This window comes from Schistocerca nitens, chromosome 1 (genome assembly GCF_023898315.1).
Source record: "Schistocerca nitens isolate TAMUIC-IGC-003100 chromosome 1, iqSchNite1.1, whole genome shotgun sequence".
Taxonomy (NCBI): domain Eukaryota; kingdom Metazoa; phylum Arthropoda; class Insecta; order Orthoptera; family Acrididae; genus Schistocerca; species Schistocerca nitens.
The window spans coordinates 476,189,158-476,201,476 of NC_064614.1; the positions used below are offsets into that span (position 1 = coordinate 476,189,158).

A 12,319-nucleotide genomic window follows, 5' to 3' on the forward strand; every position below is an offset into this window, starting at 1 on the left:
GAGAAACACAGTGAGATGTGCTTCTAAGGGTAAAGTAAGTGGAATAGTATTTATGTAAGTTAAAAATCAGAGTAAGTACAGCACTAATTCTTTCAGAACCCTATATGTTATGTTCGCCATGAAGTTAGATTAATGACTGAGTCACTGTCTGCCAATTAATGCTCTGCTCTCTATTATGAAGGTAACACTCCATCCATGCAAGAGGGATGCCATTACTTCCATAACACTTTAGTCTTTAAGTAGAACTTTCTGATCTACACAGTCAAAGGATGTGGTAAGGTCACAGAATACAAGGACAGATAATTTTTGTTGTTTAGCACTGGCGTAAATGCTTTCATGAGGTTATGTATGATTTCTCAGTGAAAAACGACTTATGGAAGCCAGACTGAGAGGCTAACATATACTGCTCAGAAAAAAATATATAGCCACTTCTCAAATATATTTGGAAAGACTGGAAGGAATGAAATGGATTTGTAATTATAGGTGGTATGTGTATCTCCAGTTTCATAGATATGTGCTACTACAGCGTATTTACATCTGCCAGGAAATATGTTATGAGGCATTATGAAATTACAAAGTTAACTTATTGGAAGCAGTATCAAGTCAGCATAAGATTTTAACTTTCTGTTAGGGATGCCATCATTACCAACAGCACTGTCTGCTTCAAAAATATCTCCCCATAATTTTTCTTTAAACACTGTGATTGACTAACTGTTTGTAATTACATAATGCAATACTTTCTAAACCCATTATTTGGCACATTATATTGTTTACACTTGTTCATCATGATCAGATAAATTATTGAATACAACTTCTACATCCAAATCATTGGAGGAAACTGGGTCTACAAACAAATTTCCAGCAGCTCTTGCACTTCATTTTGCAGTTGTCACAGGTAACTTTATTCAGTAAATAATCGAAAGCTACACAAAATTTGGGCTGCCCTGCTAATATACTGAATACATAAATACTGCAAGAATTACTCTAGCCATGTGTTTCACCACACTACCTACAGTGTGCTGTATGAATTCCAATATTATTCTTGGATTTAACATATTTTGTGGTGTAATGCTTGTCAACAGTTGTTATTTTTCATGCATCAAATTAATGATGTCACATTATACCTGAGGTGGTCCATTTTAGACTAAAATTTGCTGTTTAATACAGTGAGAGCACAGCTGTGCACAAACCATGACTTTTCCAAAAAATTTCTAGAAGCTATCAATCATTGCTTCTTCGGAATAATGATCAGTTATGGTTTTATCAAGCAACAGATTACATTTCTATGAGTTTCATTTCTGTAGTTAGTGTATACATTGGCTTGTTCCATGTCATTGACTATTGCACTGATTGGTGGGATTTCAGAATATGATGAAAGAACGAAATGAAAACTATGAAGTCAAGTCTTTATTGAACCACATGTTGTATGACTCATGTTTTATGGTGAATATCAGTCTTTACACATAGGGAGACACTCGTTTGGTTCTGTGATGCATTTTTCGTAACAGAAAAAACAGTAAATAGTAAATGTATAAACAAATTAATGTTGCAGATGTGTAAAAGATGATTGGAGATCAACAAAAAGGTACAAAACCTAACATATTCATAAACTGTCTCTTTAAACCCAGAATTCTAGCTAATATTTGCAATTTGCATCTCATTCTTATTTATTACTAGTAAGTTTTCAGACTGTGGATTTTTTTTATCAAACTGCTAATTCAATTAAATACACTTATTATGATATGCTTAATTATGAGGAATATGTCATACTTCAGTATGAAATGTAAATGCCTTGACATGGGTTTAGTATAGTATCTCATCCAGCAATGTACTGAAGTATGTGATACCTGCGTATTCCATATCCTTATGGCTTGACTCATACAGGGTTTGACACTTTAATATACAGCTGGGTAGATGGTTAATATGTTGGCATAAATTGAGAGGTTATTTCTTTTATTTGAAATTAAAACACTTAATTTTACAAATGAAGTTAACACTGTGGTATTGTATACTTTTGTTTACCAAAAACAGATTTTACATAGTAGATATTAAGTACCAAATCTGTGTGGGTGAGTGCCAAAGTTCGATATTAGTCAAGTAAACTGTGTGTAAATCCACTATTGAAATAAATCCATCATACACCATTTTCAGCAATGTAAATACTAATTTGTCACAGTATTCTAAGATATTTTACGAAAAAAGAAATAAACTTTTCTTTGTGAAATAAAATATGTATTTGTAATTTGCAGAAGTTACAGCAATTATAACTGATTGTGACAGTGATGTATTTTATGTCTGTGTGTTGTGAGATTATCAATGCATATATGTAACCTCTCTAACACATTTTTGATCTTTGCCATAAACTTGGAGTTTGAAAGCTTTTCGCTATGTTCTTTACTGAATGTTTTTGTGTACTTGTATTCATGATTATAAGATAATTGTGTATTTTAAGGGGAATAATTTATGTGGCTGGATGATGGGTAATGACATCATGCTATTCCACATCATTGTTGACAAGATTGAGAAACTCTGCAATGACATACAGGTTTTGGAACATAGAGGCAAGGCAAGTTGGAAACTCTCCATTTGTTATGCCTTTTACTTCCATCAACAACTATTTTTTCTCTAAATTTTATTCTGTTTTCAGTGTAGGTATCTAAGTAGTATGAGACACTAACTTAAATCTCTTCAATGGTTAACTGAGCTTGTCAACTCTTAAATTTATTATCCAAATCATTATTTAAATCGTCCTGATTTCAATTTCATTAGTGCACATAGTTTTCATTAGGACAGTATTAATTAAAATACACCTGTAATTGAAGTTAATGCTACAGTTCATTGTTAGCAAAATATTGTGTAGTGATCAACATATTTGGGTAAAATGTTGCATACCATTAAAAAGGATGTCAATACAGCTCTTTAATAACACACTTTGAATTATGTGAAACTAATTAATTTATGAGATAACTGATGCTGAAAGTTCCATAACATATTATTTCAACTGTCCATTTTCTGCTGTGCTTCTTAGGGTCTGAACTTTGACACTGTATTTTTCTTGCTATTATTTTTTCAGAATAAGATGACATCCCTTAGTACTTGATTAAATCACTAGTTAAAATTTTGTATAATTTATTATAATGTAAAATAATCTTCAAGGAGGATGCCATACTCATAAGTAGGTTATTCCCCATGCAGAAGCATAATATAGTTCTATAACCTTTTCTAATTTACTAACCTTCAGCATATTCCATTAACCAAACAAGTATTAGGATTCATATTTCATTTGGAACAGGGAAATCTAACCTTCAAAACATCACATAATTTCTGAGATTAACAAATATCTGTACATCAATTTTTAAATTACACACCCCATCCCAAAATTGCCAGTCTGTGCCTAGCTAGCATGATGCTAACCGCTCTATGTTAGTATTTATTTATTTATTTATCCCTCTGTAGACAATAAATATTGTATTTGTGTTGTCCAAAAGTACATGTAAATTTATGGGAAACGATTTGTGCAGAAGGAGCCTAAAAATTTTACATTAAGTAGTACAAAGAATAATACATACAAAATTATACAAAAAATGTATATTAACAGTATTGGTGAAGATTTCTGAAGATTAGATGGATAGATCACATAACTAATGAGGAGGTATTGAATAAAATTGGGGAGAAGAGGAGTGTGTGGCACAACTTGACTAGAAGAAGGGATCGGTTGGTAGGACATGTTCTGAGGCATCAGGGGATCACAAATTTAGCATTGGAGGGCAGTGTGGAGGGTAAAAATCGTAGAGGGAGACCAAGAGATACATACACTAAGCAGATTCAGAAGGATGTAGGTTGCAGTAAGTACTGGGAGATGAAGAAGCTTGCACAGAATAGAGTAGCATGGAGAGCTGCATCAAACCAGTCTCAGGACTGAAGACCACAACAACAACAGTATTGTAACTGCATAGTAGGTTTGCCATATGGCTTTATTTTCGTCTTCCCTAAACAGGAAGCCCTTATATTCACTACAATAATTCAGTAAAGATTTTACTACATTGAGCAGCTGTCCATCAGATATGAAAAATTAACAGAAACTTTAGGAGATGAAAGACAGTGTTTTCAGTTTTGCCTTAATATAAACATTATCAGACTTATTTATTGGCCTAAATAGTCATTTACTGAGTAAAAACATTGTCCAAGTACAAATTCTTTAAATTCTACTTTAAATCTATCTGCATCTTCTAACTTTCTGATGCTGGCTGGCAGTATGTTGTAGTGTTTTGTACCAATAGGGCTCATATGCCTTTGTGCGAGTGTTCTTTTTGTTCACTGAGTATGGAGTGCTGTGCTATTTTGAATATTGTACTTATGCAAGTCAGCATTTGTCTGAAAATCTGCAAGGTGGGCCCTAACATATGAAACACATTTGCATATCTATAAGGAAGGTATTGTTACAATTTTTAGCTTGTTGGATAAGGGTTTGCATTGTGTCTGTGGATGACTGTGTGTTATTATTCAGATAGCCCTCTTCTGTAACAGAAAGATTTGTTTTAGATGGCAAGTGGTGGAACCCCAAAATATTATTCCGTATGTAGCAAGAAACTGAAAATAGCGAAAATATGCTATCCTGGCATCCTCTGCAGTACAGACATTTACAATAATTCTAAGAGCAAAACAGGATGAGTTAAGTTTCTGCACAAGTTTCATTACATGGTCATTAAAATTAAGATCTTCATCTACATGAATCTCCAGAAATTTTCTTGATGCCACTCTGTCTATGGCCTTGTCACCCAACAACAGATCAAGATTTACATTTTGACATATTTTACCAAACTGCATGTAATTTGTTTTATTTGCATTTAATGTCAACCGGTTTGCAATGAACCAAGTGTGGACATACTTTATTACTTGATAAGTAGTTGTTTGCAGCATTTGCTTTGGTGCACCTATTTTCACACTAGTGTCATCTGCAAATAGTATGGCCTTTGCTGTTCCATCTGAGGTGTGAAAGTCATTTCTGTAGACAAGGAACAATAAGGGACCTAGAGTACTACCTTGCAGCACTCCTATTTCTACCTTTTTTTGCATCTGATACTAAATTTATTTTGTGGATTGAGTAACCTGACATAAGTCCTACAATCTGTGTTTTGTTTTGCAGGTATGATTCAAACCACTTTTTTCCTGTTCCATGAATACCTAATGCTTCCAGTTTTTCTAAAAGAAAGCCATGATTGACAGTGTCAAATGCTTTGGAGAGATCTAAATATATTCCTACTATGCTGTTGTCTTTTTCTAGATTTTTGATTATTTGTTCAGTGTAGCACATTAGTGTTGCTTCTGTATTTTTACCTGCTTGGAAGCCATGCTGATTTCTATTTAGTAGCTTACGATCATTTAGATATTTGTTGATTATGTGCTTTATAAATTTTTCTATTATTTTAAAAAGTGCTGGAAGAAGGGATATTGGCCAATAGTTTTCTACCTTATGCTTGTCACTGTTTTTGAATAATGGGTTCACTTTTGACATTTTCATCCTTTCCGGAAACACTCCTTCACAAAATGATAAGTTGGCTATGTATCCCAAGGGCCTTGCAATTTGTGCAGTTGTCATTGTTATGATATAAACAGGCACCTCATCTACTGCTGCTGACATCTTAGGCTTCAAGTTTTTTTATTACTTTGAACACATCATGTTCATCTGTTGGATCTATCCTCATGCTACAAGCAGCTTCTGGTAATTCGGGATTTTCATGGTTCGTACATTTTGAGATTAATGAAGTGGCCGCATTTATGAAATAATTGTTGATGTAATTTGGCAAATCCTGTTTTTTAATATTTCTATTTTGTGTGTTTTTGAGAATGATATCCTGGTCTTCACATCTCTTTCCTGTTTCAGTCTTCACAATACCACATATGGCTTTTGATATGTTATCAGACTGTCTTATTAAGTTGTCATTACTCATAAATTTTGCTTTGGCAATTACTTTTTGATGTACCCTCTTGTAATTGTTAACATATTCTGTGAGCTGTGGACCTGTAGATATCTTTGATTTTGAACTTAGTTCTTTAGAGTTCCACAAGAAGTTTTGAAGTCAACTGTGATCAAAGAACTTTGCTTTGTATTGTGATGTGATGTATTCTACTTTGTATTGTGATGTGATGTATTCTAGACAGCTTCTTTGGAAAGCACATTTCGAAATATCCCATTAAAATTGAAGAAAAAGTGTTATATGCATCATTTGTACTTGTTAGGGACAGCACTTATGTCCAGAACTCACTAGTTAGGATGTTTGTAAAATCTACACAGTTTCCAATGGAAAATTTTCTTTTATATGTGAAGTACACTTTTTTTCCTTGCAGTGGTATTGAAGGAATTTCAAGAACAAGAGCATTATGGTCTGATAATCCCAAATGAGTATTTGTTACTTCTACTTCTGTGGATCGTACATTTGAAAATTTATTTTCTATAAGACTGTTTGTATTATATGTTACTCTTGTGCATTTGTGTATGCGTGAAAACAGATTGAAACTACGTAACAGCTTTAGGAATTGATTTTTTAGGCTTCTTACATTCATAAAATTTATGTTGAAATCCCCACAGACAACTGCAGCGAGTGCGTAGTTCAGATAAAAGTTTTAGTTCATATAGAAAAAGTGTAACATCTTTGTCTCAGTCACTCCTAAAAGATGGTGTCTGGTAAGCTTACACTTTACATTATGTAATGAGTTCAAATAAAAGTTTGTGACGGGTTAGCACATAAGCAATAATTAAGTGTTGATGTTCCAGAAATACTACTCACAGGATATTGTAATCAATCTTGGTGGCTTTACAAAAGACCAAAGCGAGTGCATTATTTTGTTGTGCTGCATTGCCACTGTGTTTTTGTTCTTCACTGAATTACTTTGCTATTATTATGGACTTGAATATTATGTCTTGTGAAAACTAGGAAGAGTTGTTGCAATGTAATCAGTGCCACAAATGCATCTAATGAAGGTACAGAGGGTCCTTTATTGTATAAACCATGTAATGTGAAACTGAAACTGACCATCACAATAGCTGTAGTTCCAATAAAAGTCGAAAAAGCCCCTTAGCCATAACATCTGTATAGTACATAATTTCCAGTATCCTGAAAGTCAGTCTTCAGCTTATTTCTGTGAAACATCTAGGTATGAGACTTCAAGAATACAAGGACAATACAGTTAAAAAGGACTGTCATGAATTACTCTCCTGTTGACTCAGAATGTGAACCTTATGCAGTGTGAAGAAAATGGCATTAATTCTGCAATGACTCATGTAAATGCAACAAGGCTGGCTCCATATGACAGTGCAGTAAATCAATAAACATTCCAGGTGAAGTGAAATGTGACATCAAACCAATTTTCAAAACAGTGTCAGCCCAGGTAAATTCTTCCACATTGTGACCACATGAAACAACGAACTCTATGACAGTGATGTGAATGCAGGCAACATGGCCAATTTTACACCTTGGTACAGTGGATTTTCCCATCAAAATTGACTCTGTGGTTGCATCAGACTCAGAGACTGTAATGGTACTGGTGACCATGACCACAATTTGGAGCAATGAACTGTCTGTGTGCTGGATCCAGCAGTTCAGCCATGGCATGCCTGCAGTTATGGACTCCACCATTAATGCCCAGCCAACCAAAAGCTTGGTTCACAGTAATAGAAAACATATTTTGTCAACAACCAACAACAATTTACTCTGGTCATTAGCAAATTGAATTGCCAAACCATAGCATTAGTTTTAGATATTATTCTGCACCTGCTGCCAGACTGAGCTTGCAAAAAATTAAAAAAAATCCATTAATTTCTTGCTGTACGAGATCCACCAACCTCTGGATCAGACTGGTGATACCAAGAAAAATTTGGTGACAAAATGCCATCAGGATTCCAACGATATCTGTGTACTTTAGAAGACAGCTCCACAATGTTCAATACTTTGTAGCTGCACATCTGGCAGCAACAATTACTGGTCCAAGTACAAACAGTGTTGGCAGTATATGATGATAAATCAGGTTGCCTTTAGGGTCTACATAATGCTCGAGATGCTCATATCAGTTGCCGTGTTAGCAGTGTTGGACATGGTATTCAAACCTGACTGATACCTGCCGAGCCACTCTGAAGTGACTATTTCAGACTGTTAAGTCATCACACCAGAATGCCAACTAATGTTTCTGAGAAGTTCCAAAGCTTATGAACCACAGTGTAAATGCTATGAACACAGGTATGTGGCAGCAATGATGGGCCACTGACAGTCAAGCTCTATCGAACCCAGTGTCACTGCCATGAGTACTGTTACAAGGGAACAATGCTCATGGGGTATGGTTCTACCACAGACTGTGTCCAACATGCTGTACATTGTACCTCATGGTGCAGTTATCCAAATGGCAATTACAGTTTGAGTTAGGCACAACATATTGTGCATCAGACAGAAAGCATTGCCAGCACCATTAACTTACACATGAAATTTCACTTTCACTTTCAATTGCTCCAGATGCCATGCCAACACCTCACACAACAACCAATCCAGAGTCACCAGATTAGATTTTCCTGTCACTGACCAACCCTACTTCACAGTCTTCAGATATGCCTGAACCATATCTGACATTTTTGCCACCATCATGGCATCCAATCCACACAAGGAATGGTCATTTGTTGTGTTTGTTTGTCATGAGAGTATCGATTTATTGATAGGTTTGTATGAACTCTCTGACACTCACTTTTGCTCTTACCTGTAATCCTGAAAGTTCAGTGCTTTTCAATATATTCTTTTCTGAAAGTTATTGTATGCTTTCATTGATGAATAAAAGTTAATTCTGCATGTATAAAGGATACATACCTTATGTGACTGATCTACTTAACCATACCCTCATGTATTTATGGAAAATGCTGTGACCCACTTTTATATACAGTTTTTCTTGCAGTTTTTGTTGTAGTGATTGTGAGAAGAAGGTTTGTTAGAGTTTGTTAGTCTGTCAAACAGTCTTTGTGTATTTGTATTTGGCTTTTTATCATGACTTGACTTGATAACTAATAATAAGTAACAAAAAATGGGGAAAAGTCACTGTTTCAGCAGCTTTACCTAAAGACCCATGCCATAATGTTAATGATGGTAAGTTTATTTGTGTGTGTGCGCATGTGGTTGTGTGTAGTGTATTCATAAGCACCCATAAAGTGCAACTTAGATTTTGCAATTGCAGCAAAACAAAAAGCATCTAGCAACAGTTATTAATGTTCAGGGTTTTGAAAGCATAAATTTATTACATTTTAAAGTTAGGAGTACCCAGTACCAAAATAAATATTAATAACTTTCAGTTATCTGCTTACCAATGGTTTCTTTGGGTGTTGTTGATGTTGATTCTTTGTTTTTTTGGTCTTCAGAGTGGAAAGAAGGGACCTATAAGAAACAGCAATTATCATAAATTATTTAAACTAATTAGATAAAAACTCATGAGCAAAATCATATGCCATGGATGATGGAGAGGTTTTTTAAGAACTAAGTAATGTCATAATTTGTATTAGAAGGCCATTATCATATAGTACTTTTGCATGCTTGACTGATCACAACAAATGACTATTAATTTTTGTTCTTGCTGTACAGAAGATCTACTGACAGTGCATCGAGGACAGTGAACATCACTGTAAAACTCAACAAGTTTCATTACAACATGACCATCTACCAAAAAGCACTTGCGATTCCACATTACAGAAATGAAGATAGTTTATACGAGTAACAATCTAATATCCACTGCTAAGGTATAGCTGATTCATTAAAGTATAAGATGTGGAAGTTTGACCAAACATTAGCCAAATACCCGTCTGCAGTAAGCAATCATGAGATAGAGTCTGATGTGTCAAAAGGTATGCTTACTAGTTGTTACCAACAAAAATAAGTAACTGGGACAAGTAACATTTCACAGATTTAAAAATTCTTCGTCAAAACTTGCGGTCCTGGACTTAAAATTGTTTAAAATAAAACACAGCCCTCTGAAGCTGAGCTCCAGTCTTTGAACTGGACCTTACTTTATGTCACTGAGCACTGGTATATAAAGACAGAAATCCAACATGTAGTATGAAGAGACAGTCTCTTAGTGTAGTACTTCTTCAAAGCGTGGGGGACACTGTATTTATATGAGAACAGGAACACAGTTTAAATTGAGACATAACATCAGAGCATTCAGTGAAGACAAGCACTTGCCAGAAATGTGGACAGTTTTTAAACTACAGAAAATGGTATGAACAATAATCAGTTATTGAAATGTAGCAGAAAAGGACAATATCTTAAGAACAGACTGATACCAGGTCAACCAAAAACTGAGATAACTCCATACATTGCTAAATCCGTGTATAACAACCACTGTCAGTGTTTTGTACTTGCATTATTCATGTAAACCAGACAGTTTTAGATGTAATTTGTCAACCTACTCTCTTATTTAAAGAAATTTACATGATACTATACTGAAAAGGTCTTTATCATAGCCAGGTAACATAAAGAAACACAGTTACTGATATATTTTGAACACTGGTGCAAAAAGTAATACTTGTATCAAATAAAATGTGACAAGATTACACCAAAACATGTTAGGAATATCCACATTTACAAAAATTGAAATAATTAACATATTTATGTAAATCATTGTTCAGAAAAGTAATATATTTATATAAGTTGCCCAGTGTAATTCCATTAATCTATTATAAGATACAAAGGTTCATACAAAAGCAAACTGTCAATAACTAATCAGCAATTCAGAATTGTACAACATTAATTGTAATATGTGCAAAATCTAGTAACATAATGTATGCCTTCAGCTCTGATTATTATAAAAAATTATAAAAGAAGCAGGGTGGTAGCCATGTATGCTTCAGTGCTGTATCAGAGTTTGTAGTTTAAAGACAATATATTATGTTGCTAAAAATTTGCAATAATTATTTTAAAGGTGCATCCTGCAGTTTGAGTAAATTATTTCATAGTTGGTGCATCAAAAATTGCACAAGAATACAAGGAAAAGAACCAAAAGCAATATTTACAATGCAAGAGCTTTGAAATTTATAGATTTACACCACCACCATTCATGAACAGCCAGCAAGTTAAGTACTGAAGTGTGCCAATTTCAACCTGGTAACATTTTATTATGCATATAAAAAATAACCTTTATAATTACTGAATAAAAAGCTATGGCTGTGACCATGGAACAAGATGTTGACTGAAGTTAAACTTACCAAGAAAGAATAAATATAAAACTCCAAAATGACAGCTCTACCAACAATAAAATAGCACATAAAATTTCTCAAGGAAATTAAAGAGTTTACTTAAACAAACTTATCTAAAAAGTCAGTTAAAAAGTGCGGGTTTAATAACACATTCTATATAGTGAAGCATTACTTAGATACCTCATGGTAAGGAATGAATAATAATAAAACCTATACATTACTTCACAAGATACTTCTGCATTAAAATGCCCACTTCTTTTTTATTTTCTGAAAAACCTTACACCAACACTCTGCAGTGAATAATATTGACATCTTATTATCTTTCTGAGCTCAACAGCTCATCCATTATTGAGGAATGCTGGCTCAATTTTTTAGGCAAGGAAATGGGAAGCTGCAGTAGAAAAAATGGAAACCAAACGTCATTGTCATGGTCCTCAGATCAGCAGACAATCTGTGCATTGTAAACACTGTAGAGTGTGTAATGTACACCGAGATCATTATTGAAATATGAATGAATCATTTAGAACTAGGTATTTCATTATTAAAAACAGGGTAGTGATTCTTCTGGGAAACCTGAAATTCTCATGGGATTATATTTTGCCTGGAAAAATCAAGGAAATTTCATAAAATGTCAGAGTATTCTGTGGTTTTAACCTAGCACTGGAAATTAATTTTAATAAATTTTATAAATTAAAAATTTTAAAATACTTAATTTTTCAAAGTGTGTTAATTATATGAATATTACCCTCTATAAATTATTGCCTTTTAATCCTTAATGCATGAGGTGTGGTCTCTCAGACTGCCCAAGAAGTTCCAAACTCACTCTCCAAGGTAATTTCTGATGGAGTGCTTCCGCACTTCACCTACCCTCCTTAAATTGTCAAGTCTATAATGTTCTATAGTCAGTTGCATTATAGTCTTCTTTGTTCATAATTGACAAGCATTGTTAACACGTGTTGGGATCTCCTAGACTGTACCTCATGGTCTATGTACCTGTTGTCTTAAACTAGCACAAAATGTGTTCGCAGGAATATGTCAATTATAACAAACCTAAGTTTGATGAACTTAGTAGTCAGTGAACAGAGGGACATGTCAGCA

General features: G+C 34.2%; 1 protein-coding gene across 3 annotated transcripts in view; it reads right to left on the minus strand.

The window, feature by feature from the left end:
* Window positions 1-12,319, minus strand: part of LOC126252032 (uncharacterized) — an 82,962-nt gene that overhangs the window by 42,683 nt on the left and 27,960 nt on the right. For all 3 annotated transcript variants that reach the window (XM_049952838.1, XM_049952829.1, XM_049952821.1), the window contains exon 3: window positions 9,338-9,407. In XM_049952838.1, the coding sequence (XP_049808795.1) occupies window positions 9,338-9,407 (70 nt within the window). The remainder of the gene's footprint in view (window positions 1-9,337; window positions 9,408-12,319) is intronic.